The 17,873-nt window shown below is 44.6% G+C and overlaps 2 protein-coding genes across 2 annotated transcripts; both read left to right on the forward strand.

Moving 5' to 3' along the window:
- Positions 1 to 1,090: 1,090 nt before the first annotated feature.
- Positions 1,091 to 10,351, forward strand: MAGOH (mago homolog, exon junction complex subunit). The gene is made up of 5 exons (XM_049775104.1): positions 1,091 to 1,249; positions 5,096 to 5,154; positions 6,644 to 6,754; positions 8,507 to 8,589; positions 10,072 to 10,351. The coding sequence occupies exons 1-5, from the start codon at positions 1,162 to 1,164 to the stop codon at positions 10,169 to 10,171; spliced, it is 441 nt and encodes a 146-aa protein (XP_049631061.1). The 5' UTR covers positions 1,091 to 1,161; the 3' UTR covers positions 10,172 to 10,351.
- Positions 10,352 to 11,571: 1,220 nt separating this feature from the next.
- Positions 11,572 to 16,530, forward strand: CZIB (CXXC motif containing zinc binding protein). Its single transcript, XM_049775083.1, has 8 exons — positions 11,572 to 11,614; positions 11,799 to 11,882; positions 12,801 to 12,857; positions 12,976 to 13,057; positions 13,245 to 13,276; positions 14,481 to 14,558; positions 15,244 to 15,309; positions 16,453 to 16,530. The coding sequence occupies exons 1-8, from the start codon at positions 11,609 to 11,611 to the stop codon at positions 16,528 to 16,530; spliced, it is 483 nt and encodes a 160-aa protein (XP_049631040.1). The 5' UTR covers positions 11,572 to 11,608.
- The last annotated feature ends 1,343 nt before the right edge of the window (positions 16,531 to 17,873 follow it).

Below are 17,873 nucleotides of genomic sequence, written 5' to 3' on the forward strand. Positions count from 1 at the left end.
ATCACAATTTTTTGCATCTCTCTGAGATAGATACCACCAATGTTGTCTTCCTCATTTTATATATGAAGAAAAGAATGAAGTAAATGGTCAGAGGTACACATAGATGTCTATATGTCTAGTGCCCCCAAAGCACATAGTCTACATTTCCCTTCTCTTCCTCTTCATCTAGCTAATTGTCCTTAGCCAAGGAAAGAATTCCTGGAGGATACTTGTAGGCAGAATATTAGGGCTTACAAGTATCTCCAGGAGTTTTTCCCTTTAAAGAAAATACTTAAGACTTACATTATTAGAGTCCACCCCAAAACCACCCATTGTTCTATCACTCTTGCCATTAACTGTATATAGGGCCCCAAAACTTGGGAGTACTACTGACATTAACTATGTATCCAAATTTCAAACTTCCAAGTTTTCAGTTTTCCAACCCAATCTATAGCAGCCAGTGATGTTTCTAGGAAACAGTAGAATCGTATCACTACTATCCCTTTACAACTTTCTTTGTTTATCTTGCGTTAAATTCAACCACCCTAGGGCTCAGGACCATAGCTTGAAAGATTAGAATATAAGCATGCTGGACCTCCAGATTCAATCTTTAGTACAGCGTCGTCGTCGTCGTCCCCACACACACACAAACAAGCAGCACCAATGGTTTTAGCTCAAACCCCTTAATTTGGTGTGCACTTCTGTTATTTATCCACCCACAGATGTTGTGTGCCAGTTACATAAACGTAAATTGCCCTCATTAAAAATAACTTGTCCCTATACACTAACTACAACCACCATCTCCAATGACAGGCATAAAGAAGACGCCATCTACACTTGTAAAAAGTTTCTATATAGAAGCCCAGCAGCTAACAATAAGGCACTTAATGCCTGAAGAAGCTCTCATCTTCCTAACCTGGAGAAAAGGCGCGGAGAAGGCCCCGCCCCTGTCTTGGCCACGCCCACTCCCTCTGTTTGGCCACGCCCACGGCCGAACGGGCCGCGCTGCTTTTGGGCAAGGCGGAGTCGGAAAGGACGTGGCGGAAGAGACGTAGAGTCTCCTGCGCCGCATGCGCCGCTACTGACGTCATCTCTGCGCGCCGTCATTACGTCAGTGTCGTGCGCGCATAGGGCTGCTGCTGGTAGCATTTCAAATCGCTCTCGTTTGTCTTTTCGCTAGCCATGGAGAGCGATTTTTATCTGCGGTACTACGTGGGTCACAAGGGTAAATTTGGTCACGAGTTCCTGGAGTTTGAGTTCCGACCCGACGGTAAGAGCACGCACCCCAGGAACCCTTCGAGTGGGGAGGCCGGACCCCGAGTGTGTGGGGATATCAGAGGAGGAAGGGACAAACCTGGGGCCAGCCTGGTCTGCGAGACACGGTGCTTGTGGCCAAGCCACGGGTTCTTTCTGTCCCCGTACCCAGGACTTCTCTTTATTTATTTTTTGCACCATTTGCATGCATTTCCACTTTGGTACCAAGATTATGTTCCATGAGGATCAGGAATACAGGATAAACTAGACAAGCCACCTCTCTTAGGAGACTTGTATTTTAGTATTAGGAGAGCAGTCACCAACTAAAAAGAAGATTCCAGATGTTGGTGAGTGGTGAGAGAATAAAAAGGGATGGCATCATTGAGGTTGAGCTGCTTTTAGAGAGAGAGAGTGGCCTTGGGGAGCTCAAAGATGGGGTGTTGGACCAGACTTCTCTGACTGAAGCTACGTTGTGAAGCCCAAGAGGAAGAACTTTATAGCCAGAATTTGGATTTTTCTCTTAAGTGCAACAGGAAGTAACTGGAGAAAAAAAACTGTATGTTTGTTTTTGCTTTGAGGCCACACCCAGCAGTGATCAGGGAGTTAATACAACTGGCTTTGCTCTCAGGAAGTACTCTTGAAGGTGCTGGGGGATCAGATGGGATATCAGAGATCAAACCCAGGTCAGCCACTTAGAAGGCAAATGCCCTACCTGCTGTACTATCTTGCTCCCACCCCTAACAACCAGGATATTTCTTGGTTTTGTTTTGTTTTGTTTTGGGGCCACACCCTACGACGCTTGGATTACTCCTGGCTCTGCACTCAGGAATTGGTCCTGGCAGCCTCGGGGGAACCATATGTCAGGGATCGAACCCGGGTCCGTTCTGGTCGGCAATGTGCAAGGCAAACACCCTACCGCTGTCACTCTGGCCCCATCAACCTCGATATTTCTAAGCAGAAAAGAGATTTAATCTGTTCTTCCCTTTTCCCCCAGCACAAAACCCAGGTCTTATAGGTCTTGTGCTCTGAAGACATACACCTTACCACTGATTTACCTCATCTTCAAAAAATTAAGACATTTTAATTATTGGGGTGCAGTTTGGGCAAGAGTGGAAGGAACAAGAAGATGTTGGTTGGAAGTAGAATGCTAATGAAAATGGAGAGAGGGGCCGGGAAGGTGGCGCTAGAGGTAAGGTGTCTGCCTTGCAAGCGCTAGCCAAGGAAGGACAGCGGTTCGATCCCCCGGCGTCCCATATGGTCCCCCCAAGCCAGGGGCGATTTCTGAGCGCATAGCCAGGAGTAACCCCTGAGCGTCAAATGGGTGTGGCCCAAAAATCAAAAAAAAAAGAAAGAAAATGGAGAGATTTCAGATATTCCCTGCGGCTGGGCTAGGGGGTAGAGGGCACACCTGGCATGTTGAGGTGTTATTTCTAACTTTGCTCAGGTAAACTCCTGGTAGGGCTTGGGACCATATGGAGTGCCTGGGATTGGACCCAGATAAAACACATGCAAATAGGCACCCTACTCTTTGTACTTTCTTTCCAGCTTCAGATTTAAGAAATATGCAGGTTGAACCAATAGGATTTATTTTTCCTCTTCGTTTTTAGGGCTATAACTGGGTGCTTAGGGACTGGGGGGCTTCGCTGACTTATTACTTGGGAGGTCGTTACAAAAGGAATTTGAGAGACCATATGGTGCTGGAGACAAACTCAGGCCTCCTGCCTGCAAAGCATGTGGACTCACTCACCCTTTGAGCTATCTCCTGGGCTCACAGTAGGACTCTGATTTGAGGAAGGGGCTCTGTGTGGGGAAAGAAAAAGGAATCAAAGCTAATAGAAAACACTAATGAAAGGCAGGGAATAGAGATCAATTTTTAAACAGTGGCAATATAGTGTTTTGAGTGCTGCATTAGAAACAGCAGGAACTAAATACTGAAAGAAGCACTTAACTTAGCCTGAGAGTCAGGGAAGATTTCCCAATTAAAGTGACTTGGGGAGGGCTGAATAGCATAGTGGCAGGGCATTTGCCTTGCACGCTGCCGACCCAGGATGGACCTGGGTTAAATTCCTGGTATATCCCATATGGTACCCTGAACCTGCTAGGAATAACCCCTGAGTGCCGCCAGGTGTGGCCCAAAAACAAAAATAAATACATAAATAAAGTGAGTTGGGGAATGGCAGTCTTTAGTAATTATGTAGGCATTGGTTAGTCGAGAGTAAAGGAAATATTTCAGAGGCTAAAAATCAAAATGTGTTGTATGTTTCAGGTAAAAAACAAATACTTTGGGGGCTGGATAGTTAATAGTATGAGAGTTAAGGCAGTTATCGTGCACATGGCCAACCCTGTTCAAATCCCTGGCACCGCATATGGGGTAGTATATACGTAATTATGCATATACAAATCCCCTTGAGCACTGCCATGAGTGATACTTGAGCACAGTTGGGAATCACCTCCATCAGCTGTGGTTCAAAAACCCCAACCCTTTACCTCCTTCACAGAAATAAAAAGTAATTTGCTTAGTAACTGTAGCTGTGTGAGAGGACTTTCAGGCTCTTAACATTATGCCATGCTGAAGATATAGATTTTTCTCAAGTAGCTATTGTTACGTTAGGTGTTAGATTAGTTTATCAGATAGTCTTGACAGTACATCAGTTTGTCCACTTTGTGGAGAGTAAATTGAAGGAAGAGACCTGAGGCAGAAAGAGTGCAGAGGCTGTTGAAATTAGTTTATTTGGCTCTTTTCCACATGTGCTCTTTGTTTACAGGAAAAATAATGCATTTCCTTTTTTTTTTTTTTTTTTTTGGTTTTTGGGTCACACCCAGCAGTGCTCAGGGGTCACTCCTGGCTTCATGTCAGAAATCACTCCTGGCAGGCTCGGGGGACCATATGGGATGCCGGGATTTGAACCAATGACCTTCTACATAAAAGGCAAATGCCTTACCTCCATGCCATCTCTCCGGCCCCATGCATTTCCCATTTTTGTTTAGATAATTTTTTTAAGTGACAGTGATCAAATTCAAGGTCTAATACATGTAACACAGAAGTGTTCTGTTCAGCTACTTTTCCCCATCTCTTTTTTCATTTTCCCTTTGTGCTCACCATGCCCAAATCAACCGGGTATTGTATTGGTACATAGAGGCTGTCTATACATGCTCAATGCTATAACCACATCTTGCCATCACAGAAGTGGATCAGAGTTTGCTCTGATTGACCAGATATGTGAGTAGCATTTTACAGTTTCAAAATGCTTTCATTGTTTATTTGAGCCTCAAGAGATAGCTGGTAAGTTACTGATGACTATCTTTCTTTCCTAACCTGCAGAGATCTGCTTTGCTAGAGTAAAAATTCAGCCTGCCTGTGTTCTTCCACAAACCTGAGCTGTCTTGTGGAAGAACTGTAGTTCAGTGTGAGCTGTACTCTTGACTGTTGGGGGCTCTGCAAAGGACTACTTTTTTTTTTTTCCTTTATCTTTATTTAAACACCGTGATTACAAACATGATTATAGTTGTATGATTACAGTCATGTAAAGAGCATCCCCCTTCACCGGTGCAACATTCCCACCACCAGTTTCCCAGATCTCCCTCCTCCCCACCCCCCTACACCTGTACTCAAGACAGGCTTTCTACTTCCCTCATTCATTCACATTGTTATGATAGTTTTCAGTGTAGTCATCTCTGCAACTGCACTCATCACTCTATGTGATGAGCTGCATGAAAGGACTACTTTTGAAACACCACTGTATAAATAGTTTGAAGAAAATGTTGAGATTTTGGGAAACGACATTAGTCTTGATTGGCTAGCGATGCTTTATATGATCATACATTTTTACTAGATATTGAATATGATTTTTGTCCCTTGCAGGGAAATTGAGATACGCCAACAACAGCAATTACAAAAATGATGTCATGATCCGGAAAGAGGTGATGATCCTTCTGAGAGCTCTTTTGCATTATAGTCACAACCTGTGTCATTTTAATTCTTTCTGGGAGTAGTAGTAAAAGATAAAATATGGGCAAGTGAGGGCCAGAGAGATAGCACAGCAGAAGGGCATTTGCCTTGAACATAGAAGGATTGTGGTTCAAATCCCGGCATCCCATATGGTCCCTCAAGCCTGCCAGGTGTGATTTCTGAGCGTAGAGCCAGGAGTAACCTCTGAGCACTGCTTGGTGTGACCCCGCCCCCCCAAAAAAAAATTACGGGAAAGTATAAGCAAGTTCCAACTCATAAATTTTTTCTCAAATCCCTATGTAGTTTTCTATTTTCTTTCACAGTGCTGAATCAGTTTCTAATATTTGTTTGTAGTTTTCCAGATCTTAGTTTGAACCCTGAATTTTCTGTTTTGTGACTTCAGGTAAATTTCCTGATTTGAATTTAAGAAACTGGTTTCTTAATCCTCACAAACAGAATTAAACCTATTACCCTTTCCTGTTCCTAAGTCTGTTGTAAAACAAAATACTAAATTGTCTCGTGCACAGCATTATGGAGAGCTGTTAATTTGCATTTGAACCGACAAGAGGTTCAGGGAACATTTTTTAGCACTGACTGCATGTTAAGTGTCAAGAGTACTAGATATTTTCCATGAATGAGCTAATTTAACACACACCCTGCGGTGGGTGGTGTTGTATGCCCTTTACATATCGTAAAATGAAGGCCTACATACTAGTTAGGGAGGCCTCAAGGTCACCTCTTACGGGAAAAGAGAACGAAACAATTCCAACCTCTTGTGAGTGCATGGACTCCACTTTGGTGTGATTTCTGTCACACTATTAAAGCTTTGTCAGAGCTCCCCTTTGACATATTTGGAAATGTAACTGTTAGCATGATTACCTTCCCATGTCAGCATCCTTCCTCACATATTTTCCTACATGAAATAGTATGAAAAATGTATTTTACATTATTGGGAGGCAAGGGCACACATCTAAGAGTGCTTGGGGGTGCCTCTTCTGGCTCTGTGCCTGAACCTGGGGTGTTGTTGCTAGTGTACTCCTGGGTCCATGCAGTCCTGGGGCTCAAACCCAGGCTTCCTGCATGCAGTGTGCTCTTTGAGCCCTTTGAGCTAGCTCCCAGCCCAAAAATGCATTTTGGAAAACTGTCTACTCTAAAGAAGTACGTTATCGATTCAGGAAAAGCTGGGCTTGTAGATATTTTGTGTTGGGTTCCATTGGGATTGAATATGTATTCAAGGAGATGGTTCATGTAAATAGACTGTGCCAAGATACAGCTGGATGGGGGAGCGGAGGGGTCCTTATTGGCACCTCTAGTCCTGCCCTGTCTCTATCATGCAGAGGCCAAGGCTGAAATGCCTCCCCTAGATGCCAGGAAGGTATGTTCCAAGTAATCATTTGCTCTTTCCTTCCTGTCTGAGTCTGATCACAGCACCTTAATTGTTATTTTCTAACTTGCTTGCAGGCTTATGTACATAAAAGTGTAATGGAGGAATTGAAAAGAATAATTGATGATAGTGAAATCACCAAGGAGGATGATGCCCTGTGGCCACCTCCTGACCGGGTGGGCCGACAGGTAAGTGTTTCGCAGCTGAACCTACAGGTCAGACGAAGTCGTTGCAGGTGTGGGTAGCATGTGAAATTAATTGCTGACTCCTCAGAGCCCAGCCCTAAACTGCTGCTTTGACACCCTCTCCTTCCTAGGAATTCTACATCTACTAAGTAACTGCTAGACCAAAAGCAGCAGGAGGATGCAAAGAAATTTGAATGCGAGGGTTTCAGTAATGAAGGGAAGAAACACAGGTCTGAAGAAAGAACAAATCAGCCATAGATTTCCCACAAGAAAGGCCTTTTATGGAAGACTCAATATATGAATTTTCCCTAAAGTAATTTTATATATTTATTGCATTCAGAGCAAAGTCACAGTAGGATTTTTCCTAGAATATGTAGAGAATTCAGATCACAAGTGATTGACGGTATAGGAGTAGTAAAGATAATTGTAAAATTGTCTTAGAAAGCTATTGACATTTGTGCTGTGTACTGCTTCAGAAATTGTCACATAGAACAGAGTAGAAGCACTGGAAACAAACCCATATGTAAACAGTTTTCCTCTAGCAGAGTTGAAAAATATTAATGTGTACTTCAAATAATTTTCCTCCATAATAAAAGGAGTTGCATCGAGTATTACATTGGTAATATTAACAAAAATTAGAAATCAGGTACTACAGCTGCCTTAATAGGTGAATAGAATAGTCTAAACATTTAAACTTTATGAATTCTATCTATATTTAGCTATGTATTTGTTATTAAAATTACATAAGAATTTAAAATTACCAAATCTTAAAAACTGGATGGGGCTAGAGAGAAAATACAGGGACTAACACATTTACCTTGTATTCCGCTGACCCTAGTTCCACCCCCAGCATCTAGACCTTTAAGTGATCACAGGTCATTCCAGTGCACAGAGCCACAAAGCCCCTGGGACATTGATAGAATATTGCATAATGTTTTTTAATTAGACTGGAGTTCATTACAGTGGGCAGGGCACTTGCCTTGCACATGGCCAACTCAAGTCTCTGGCATCCCATGTGGTCTCCTAAGCCTTGCCAGAATTGATCCCTGAGTGCAGACCTAGGAATGATTTGAGAGTCATCAGCTATGGCCTGAAAACAAAAAAAGAAAAATTATAGAAAAAAATTGGAGGCCCGGGAAGAAAGCTCAATGTAAGCATATGCTTTGCATCCATGAGAGCCTGGGTTTGGTCCCAGGCCAACATGGCACTGCATGTTCCTTCAAACACCGGTGTCATTCAGAAACAGACAAAAGGGAATTTTCCATAAAGATAGGACTTATTGGTTTTACTGATCTGTGCCACCCAGCAGAAACAATCACATTGTGTAACTAAAGACCTAAAGGACCTAAAGCTAGCATGTGTGACAAAACTTGATCAAATATAAGTTCTGAGTGTCACTCCTTTTCCTACTTTTCTCAGAAAGGTTTGATCTTGGTATTTGTAAAATACAGATCTAGAGTTATTACTCTATTTTGTTAACAGTTAAAACTCCTGTATAAAACACTATATTCTTCCAAACACCACAAGTGGTGGAATTTGCAGACATAACTTTCTCTAAAATTGTGAGTTATTCAAAGAGTCAACCAGTATTTGTGACTTTGTTTCCAATGCCCAACATAATTTAGTGCTCAGGGTGAACTGCTTTTACTTATGTGGCCATTTATAAACGGATTTGCATGGTTTGGCTAATATTACACCTTGCTTTACAATTGATGAAAACCTCCAACTGAATGTACTATTTTGATTTGTTTCTAGGAACTTGAAATTGTCATTGGAGATGAACATATCTCCTTTACAACTTCAAAAATTGGTTCTCTTATTGATGTCAATCAATCCAAGTAAGTGTCTGTGATATTTTCACGTTTCTATTTTGGAACAGATTGAAATGAAACTCTTGCTGTTATGGTAAGAGTTGGTATAAGTGGAAGGTGGTGGGGGCTTTATCCCCTCTTTAGAAAAGGACACCACATAATAGTTGAGGGTTTGCTTTAATTACTTTCTCATTGTTTTAGTTCATCTCTGGTAATAAGAGCTTCTCAGTACTGTGAGGTTGTCACTTGATGGTAGAGCATATACTTCACCCTATGCTGGCTCCTGGGAATGTAGATTAGAGGTAAAGGGGCGAGACTGTCAGGTGCAGGTGTGTGCGTGCACCTCCCCCCCACACACACACATTTACACACATGATGTGGACTGGAAGGTGATAGGGAGTGTGCCCCTTTTGGTGGAGCACACTCACTCTTCCCTCCCTTCTTCCAGCCCCTTCAGAAAACGTGTTGCTAAGCCTCACTTTGAGCAAAATTGACATGACGTTATTTAAATTATAAATTTGGGGTTTCACATCAATAGAAAAGCTGACACATAGTGAAACTGAGGCCTAAGTCTTTATTATGAAGCATCCTTTGAATTTGGAGCCTGTTTAAGGTGTGGGGTGAGACATAACTGAATTGGATCATTGTATACTAGCTTCCTTCATCTCCTTCCTTTGCTGTTGGTGTTAACCCTTAGCCTTTGAGTCGTGCTTTTATACTACTTTTTATAAAAAATCACCTTCCTAGTTCTTAAATAGGTGACTATAAAATAAATATATAGGAAAAGGTGGGGCCAGAGTGATAGTACAGTGGGTAGGGCACTTGCCTTATAAACAGTTGACCTGGGTTTGATCCCCTGTTCCCCTTAAGTCCCCCCTGAGCACAGCCATGAGTGATCTCTGAGTGCAGAGAAAGGAGTAACCACTAAGCGTGCTGAGTATGGCTCCAAGACAGGAGGTGGGGGGGGGTGGGGGAGATATATATATAAAGTTAAGTTTTTTTGAAAGCACAAAAATTATGTAATTTGGGCCCGGAGAGATAGCACATCGGCGTTTGCCTTGCAAGCAGCCGATCCAGGACCAAAGGTGGTTGGTTCGAATCCCGGTGTCCCATATGGTCCCCTGTGCCTGCCAGGAGCTATTTCTGAGCAGACAGCCAGGAGTAACCCCTGAGCACCGCCGGGTATGACCCAAAACCAAAACAAAACAAAACAAAAATTATGTAATTTATTTTATTTTAATAATTTATTTTAATTAGGTTAGTTCTTTTCTACTTAATATCTTTCCTGGTTTTAAAAAACATGCTTATATGACTGTGATCTCATAATAATCATAAATGAAATAAATAATTTTATATAAAATATGTAGTTTATTTTCTTCTTTCTGGATAGTTGTTTTTCAGAATTTTAATTTCTTGAATAATTTTGTAAGAGTTTGGTACATAAAAATCTGTGCTATTATAATTTATCCCACAGTTTTTCTGTTTTCTAAATTTATTTTCTCTTTTTAGGGATCCAGAAGGCTTACGAGTATTTTATTACCTCGTTCAGGACCTGAAGTGTTTGGTCTTCAGTCTTATTGGATTACACTTTAAGATTAAACCAATCTAAATTAAATATTGGTGTGGACACAGGGGGATGGGAGTAGCTATTTTTAATTACTGTTATCAGGACATTTTTGTGTATATCATGGAAGTATTTTTTGTATGAACTCTAAATGATTGTCTTTCATAAATGTGACAAAATGTAATTTTTATCATTTTGTAAAGACACAATTTTGTTAACCTCTGATTACTTCTTAAAATTAATTTCCTATGCGATGTATTACAATTAGAAATCTAATTGACTGGCAGTTGATAACTACCAACTTACAGAAAATAGAGGTACACGCTTAAAAATATATAGTGGGGGCTGAAAGAGTACAGCAGGTAAGGCACTTGCCTTGAATTCATCTGATCTGGGTTCAGTCCCTGGCACTGCATGCTCCTTGAGTCCAGAACCAGGAATGATCCCTGAGCACCACAGGGTATAAATACAAAAGAATACAAAATGTAAAATACAAAAGGATACAGTGGGAATTCAATCCGTGATATCTAGAGGAAACTCTGGGGTATATTGGGGGGGGGGGGCGGTTAAACTTCCCAAGTGGAGCTCACTGGGCCAGTCTTTAGTTCTGGGGGCCTTGGAGACAAGACTGCTGCAACTGCACCCTGCCATGATCAGAAAACCATATGGTCCTGAGAATGGATCCTGGCAGGATACGTGCTAGGTTTGTGTTCTAATGTGCTGTTTATCCCCAGAGATTTATGGATTTAGGACAGTGTTTGGGTACTGAATCATAAATTAAAGAAAAGTAAGGCCAGCATGAAGGCACAGTGGGTAGGAGTTTTCCTTGCTTGTAGTTCATCCCAGTTCTATCCTGTAATGATTCCCAGCGCACTGCCAGGAGTTATTCATTACTGGGTGTGGGCCAAAAATAAAAGAATGTTCCCAAGGGTCACTCCAGGCGGTTTTGGGGGTTGGAAGCCAGGTCAGCTACATGCAAGGTAAACATACTATGGTTCCAATCTCCAGTGGCCATTTTGTTGTTGGTTAGTGGGTTGTTTTTGTTTCGTTTGCCATACCTGGTGCTCTCAGGATACCACTCTTGGCAGGCTTGGGACCATAGGGGATGCCAGAGATCGAACCAGGCAGGGTCTGCTGCATGCAAAGTAAAGGCCTTACCCCCTGTGCTATCTCTCCGGCCCCCAATAGCATGTTTTAAAATCTGCAATCTTAAGCCATAAAGAACCGAGCGTCTTAAGTCTGGGAGATCTGTAAGATGGGAGGAGGTTCCTAATTGGCAGTCTCTAAGAGACGACCGGCAGAGTCCACGACGGACCGTGCGGAGTGAGCCGTGTGCCAGAGGGGGGCGTGGCCCTGCGAAGATGGAGGCCGCGAGGTGTGGCGGAAGCGCCGGCCACTCTCGGGCCAGGCCCCGCCCCTTCCGCGCGTTTACGACGAGCCGGAAAGCAACGCGGCGGCGGGGCCGGACGGAGCCGTGCCGAGATGGGGGTGAGGCGGCGGGGGCGAGGGCGGGGAGGTGGCGGCTGCCCGGGAGGCCGGCCGGAGCGCCGCGAAGGGCCGGGGCGAGCGGCGTGGTGCCCAGCCGTGGGAGGCCGCCGGGGGCGGGGTTGCGTTGCGTTGCGTTGCGCAGGCGCGGCCCCTGCAGCCCCCCGTTGCGGCTCTTCCCTCGTAGAGAATCGCGCTGCAGCTCCGAGCGTCGCTGGAGAACGTGACCAACCTCCGGCCCGTGGGCGACGACTTCCGCTGGTTCCTCAAGGTGCGACGACTCGCCTTCCAGCCCGGGACCTGCGGTGGCGCTGAGCCCGTGTCCGAGCCTGGTCTCGATTTGTCCAGCTAGAATATTTTTGCTTTATACATGGATTTATCAATAGATGTCTATATATTTAAATACACGAATATATTTATCTAAATATATATATTTATCAATGGAATTTATATTGCATAATATATTTGCTTTAGAGACTCTGTTGATTTGATTTGGCCTTCCCTAGAGATGCCTTGGGATTGGGAGTGTTTGCAGTTCTTTGACCATCATGGCATGTGCATCTGTGACTCACCTGGAGCCTCCTTGAAGGGGCTCGCCTCCTGCTTCTTCCAAAGAGTCACTTTGAGGGCGCTTTCCAGCCAAGATCATCTTCCTCTGTGTCGGGCATAAGGCCACCCTCTCAGGACGCCTCCAGACCGACTTTATTTCCCAGATATTTTGAAATCTAGTGCCAGGTGTGCCTTGAGGAATTGATGTTTTTAGACATCCAAAAAAAGGCACAAAATCGGGGCCCTGAGCTATAGGATTGTGGGGAGGGCATCTTGCCTTGCAACGACCAACATGAGTTTGATTCCCCAGTTTCTCATATGTCTCCCAGCACTGTCAGGAGTAACCGTGAGCATCGTGGAGTATGACTCAAAAAAAAAAACAAAACGAAACAAAGCTTAATGATAAAGATGGGGATAAACAGTTTTATGTTGAGCACTTTTTTCAGAGCCTTGAGGACTCGGGAAATTGCCAGCCCACTAGAGGGAAAAGAGGTGCTGAGTGTTCGACTCCTGTGCCACAAGGGCAGTGAGCCCCCGTGGTCTGGCTGGGGCTGGCCCTTAGGGTGAAGGTACATGCTCCACGATTCCTGCACAGACTGTCGGCCAGCCACTCTACTCAGGATTCCTTTTCCCTTCCCAGATGAAATGTGGCAATTGCGGGGAGATCTCAGACAAGTGGCAGTACCTCCGGCTAATGGTAACTTTCCCACCTCTTCCGGGGGACTTGATCCCTTCAACTGGGGAGTGAGTGGGATATGGGTCTTCTCAAAGCCCTCTTATTCAGGTGATCAGAGATTCTGTTCACTCCTTTCCAGGACACTGTGCCCCTGAAGGGAGGCCGAGGCAGTGCCTCCATGGTCCAGAAGTGCAAGCTGTGTGCGAGGGAAAACTCTATTGGTAGGTCAGGCCAATGCCTGTTGCTCGTGTTAACCTGTGGGTGACCCAGCCTAAAGCGCCCAGCTTCTGCACAGGCTCTTCCTTTTCCAGTACTGCATATGGGTGGACTGGAGGTGAAGTGGGGGTTAAGGGGGGAAGGAACATAGAGTAGGAATTCAGGTTCAACTCTGTCTACTGTCTTTTGCAGAGATTCTGAGCAGCACCATCAAGCCATACAATGTAAGTTTTCTGCTATGGTGCCAGGCACCATGGGAGTAAAGTTGAGCTGGAAGAGAGGATGCCTGAATTTTAATTATGTCTATACTAGAAGGATCTGCCTGGGGGCCCCATTCACAGATCATAGATTCACTCTGATATCATCAGTATCAGATGATACAGTGCCCACACACAAAACATAGAAGTATTGAGTGTGGCCATTAGGCACCTCTCCTCAGAGTTCCTGGCAGCTTAGTCTTCATACCTAGATGAACACTTCACATGTCCCTATTGTCCTGGAAGGGTGGCTGACAGTCTTGAATCCTAACTATCATTAGTATGAATGGTTGATGCCCTCCCTACCGGATCAGTACCAGATGGGATGGTACTTGCTTTGGGTCTATTTAGTTTAAAGAAAGGCTGCTCTTTGCATGTATTCTTCATTCCTTTTTTGACATTTCTAAGAAAGTGATGAACACCAAGTTCTCTGCTTTGTCCTGAAGTTAGACAAGTTCCGGGAGAACTTGCTCTTTATAACTCAGAATGGAGTGAAAGAGACAAACCAGCAAACAAACAAAAAAATCAAATACGGTCAACAAAGAAATGTCTTCTCAGGCAGCGCCAGGGCTGGTGAATAGTAATGGCCATGAGAGTGAAATACGTCTCAGGTGTTTAAAGGGTGTCATCCCATGATTCAGGCATGATTTCTGGCTGTAATGTCTGTCTGAAAGGTGTCCCCTCCACCTGCAGTCCCTATTTCAAAGGCTTTGACATCCACCCCTGCATTGCAGATAGAGCACAAATGACTGGTGAATTATCCCAGGCCATTTGGGACATCTAGAGACTTTGTGACTAGGCATTCTTGTCATCATGTTTTGATACTGATAATACAGCTTGATTGAACAATATCATATCTGCCAGGTGCTGTATACATAGTTCAGAATCTCACCGGGAGTAATTTTCTCCAATCCGTTTCACAGTTGTAGACCCAGAGGCTAAGGGAGGCAGAGTTCAACTTACATCCAAACACGCTAACCCAGAATCTAGATTAACCCTCCACATCTCTGTTCAAGATGTCGGGGATCAGGTGCTGGTCAGTCTTACAGGAGGTGTGTGGGCCCTGGACCAGGCTCATAGAGACAGTACGGATCCAGTTGGCAGTAGAACAGCAATCAGTGGTACTTTTGAGAGTTCCATCAGGCCTGTTCTCTACATACTTTCTTTCCAGGCTGAAAACAATGAGAAGTTTAAGACGATAGTGGAGTTTGAGTGCCGGGGCCTCGAGCCAGTGGATTTCCAGCCCCAGGTGAGTGTCTCCCTGGAAAGTGTGTATCCTTGAGGGGGGCGGGGGCTGTGGAAAGAGCAGAATTTTGACTCCTCCTTCCAGAACTGGTATTTATTAAGCTCCTGTCTTATGTTGAACACCAGGACAGGTTTCCTCATTTAGGAATTTTGGTTTCCTCTTAGGAAGTTATGAGTTGTTTTTTTTTTTTATTTCAGATGAACAAAAAGCCTCCACAATTTGGGACTTGACAAATAGTAATCCCTTAAATCTATCATTTAAACCCAGGTCTCTTGAGTCCAGGGCAGTTCCAGTTGTGAAGCATTGTTGCCCTAAAGCGTATCTGGGAAGTAGCAGAGGGATTCTGGTCTCTTTCATAAAACTAAGGTCCATAGAGAGGTTGACATGCCTAAAGTCTTACATTATAGAAAGTCATGGGGCTTAGGGATGGCGCTCAATACATGTACCACTGAGTTCATTCCCAAAACCACCCTGTGATGGAGTGTGATCCAAAGATTCCTAAAGCTGTAACTATAACAAAAGGTGTAGTAGAAGGACTTGTCCCACGCCACCTGCCTTCTCCAGGGCTCTTCACAGAACCACTCTGGTCCTGGGACCACTACCAGGAAGCTCAGCAACTTTGTTCCAGCATCTTTGTCCTTGGGTGCCACCTCTCCTAGACTAGCACCTTCTTTTCCCTTCTTTGCAGGCTGGCTTTGCAGCTGAGGGTGTGGAATCCGGGACAGCTTTTGGTGATATTAATCTACAAGAAAAGGTATGGGTCACACTTGGTAGGAAGTAGCCTCTAGGTGTTCAGGGATTGTGGGTGTAGAGCTTGTGGATAACTTTCTATAAGATTTTCTGGGGCCGGGCGGTGGCGCTGGAGGTAAGGTGCCTGCCTTACCTGCGCTAGCCTAGGAGACGGACCTCGGTTCGATCCCCCGGCGTCCCATATGGTCCCCCAAGCCAGGAGCGACTTCTGAGCGCATAGCCAGGAGTAACCCCTGAGTGTTACCGGGTGTGGCCCAAAAACCAAAAAAAAAGATTTTCTGAAATGAGGATATTTAGGAGGCTGAAGTACCATCTTAATAGCTGTAAGACCATAGGTTTGCTTGCTGGATTCAGACATGACTTCCAGGGCTGCCTACCATGAATTCAACATTAAATAAGGTGTTTTAAAAAAGAATTGTACATAAGAGCCAAAACAAAACAGCAGGTAAGGCGATTGCCTTATATGCGGTTGACCTGGATTCATCTCCAGCACCCCATATGATTCTCCAAACATGCCAGGAGTGATCCCTGAGCACAGAGCCAGGAGATGTAGCCTAAAAACAAACAAATAAAGCAAAATTGTGCATAAAGCAAGGCTGCATTGATAGGTTGAGAATTTGGCTGAAATCCTGCAGCAGGAACCTATCTTTGTATTCCTTCAGCTCACTGTCCATTGTGACTGTGAAGAAAAAAAAAAACTAGTAGAAATATAATTTTGTGTTCCTGTACTTTCGTGCCCAAGATAAGAAAGTCTTGAGACTAAGCCCTGGGAAGGAAAGAAAAACATCAGTTTGCACAGCATAAAATAGAAACCAACTAATGTTTCTGGGCTCTGAGCTCATAGGTGCCAGCACAGTGCTAAGCACCTTTAAATACATTACTGCCTGGTTTTCTGTCAGCATTTATTCACTGTGAAATTAGTGGTCGCCCCTTTTTCATAGAGTACAGAACTGAGAACAGGAAAGATAAATGCTTCAAATCACATAGTTGGACACACTGAGCTCAGGCCTGGGCAGTCTAAGTTCTGTTTCAGAACATCCAGATGAGTGAATTTTTAGTCAGTCAGTGCCTCTCGAGGCTATAAGTACTGCTGTTCCCGTACCAGCCCTCTGAAGCAGGAGACTGATGCTCCCATTTCTTTTCACAGGACTGGACTGATTACGATGAAAAAGCTCAGGAGTCAGTAGGAATCTATGAGGTCACCCACCAGTTTGTGAAATGCTGACGCGCGCGCGCGCGCGCGCACACACACACACACACACACACACACACACACACACACACACACACACACACACACACACACACACACACACACACACACACACACACACACACACACACACACACACACACACACACACACACACACACACCCCTTCCTGCATCCTTGCCTGTGAGAACTGAAAAAAGAGCTGGGAGGCCGGTCCTCTCCTCCCTGTTTCCCTGTTCCTCTGGCAGCGGTGCTTGCCCTCAAAACCTGCATGCTAGCCTTAGTCCCAGTCCCCCAATAAAGCCTCTGGTTATAATGCCTTTGTGTGTGGAGGTGGTCAGAGTCGCCTCTCCCTACACTGAGGAATGCAAAGTGGAGCCTTTGACCGCTTCCTGGAACTTTCCTACTATGTAAATCCTAAATACGTTAATCTGGTTTGTAAAATACACAAGAGCAGAGATCTTCTGAGGCTGACCAGCTTCCAGAAGCATCGCAGAGGGTCTGTCTACTAGGTGTGATGGGTTCTGGGTAGGGTGCCAGTGTAATGACACTGTGAGCCCAGGAGTTGGCGCCAAAACACTGCATTGCCCATTGGAGCTCTGTTCATTGCCATCCCTGTCTATTTCCAGGGCCAGAAAGGACGGGAGTGGTCAGTCTAGAGTGGGGAGTGAGGGCTGGGGTGAATGTTGTACAGAAACACCTGCTAATTGGGTGCTCCCCTCACTTGCTATTCCACACTCCATGGGGATAGCCAGTCTGCAGGGTTAACCTTTGCACCTGTAGCACCTCCCGCTTACCTGTTGTCTATTTGGCCGCAGTGCTGTGAAGATAGAATCTCCTGGGTCTGAAGGCCCATGAGGGTGCTCTGTGAGGTGAGGAGAGTGAGCATATTCTTGCATCTTGTGGAAAACCTCCTGTGGGGGCCCTCTTTGTCTGGTATTCTGCTAGAGCATGGAGTTATTTGTAATGTTAAGTCACTTGGCTTTCTGAGAAATCCATTGAGAGTAAAGGATGTGTTTCCTCCCAGGCTGGATGTGGGACACTACGAAGGGGCTCCTCAGGATTTAGGCAGAGCAGGTTGTGCCCAATGATGGCAAAGATGCCGTCTCCAGTGTGGCAGCCACCTAAAATTTCCTCACTTAGGTTTCCTCACTCAGCTGTTTTCTCCTCATCTTATCTTTCTGGAGTCAGAGAAATCCAACTAATAACAAGTGAAACAATAGATTACATCAGCTGATGCAAAAAAAAAAATAGTGGATAAAATTCAACAATTGGTAAAATTGCAATACCTAGGCAGTACAAGCAGTGGCACAAAGACAAAGCAATGAACAAATCCTGGATGAAGCTAGCATGAT

This window comes from Suncus etruscus, chromosome 6 (assembly GCF_024139225.1).
Source record: "Suncus etruscus isolate mSunEtr1 chromosome 6, mSunEtr1.pri.cur, whole genome shotgun sequence".
NCBI classification, from domain to species: domain Eukaryota; kingdom Metazoa; phylum Chordata; class Mammalia; order Eulipotyphla; family Soricidae; genus Suncus; species Suncus etruscus.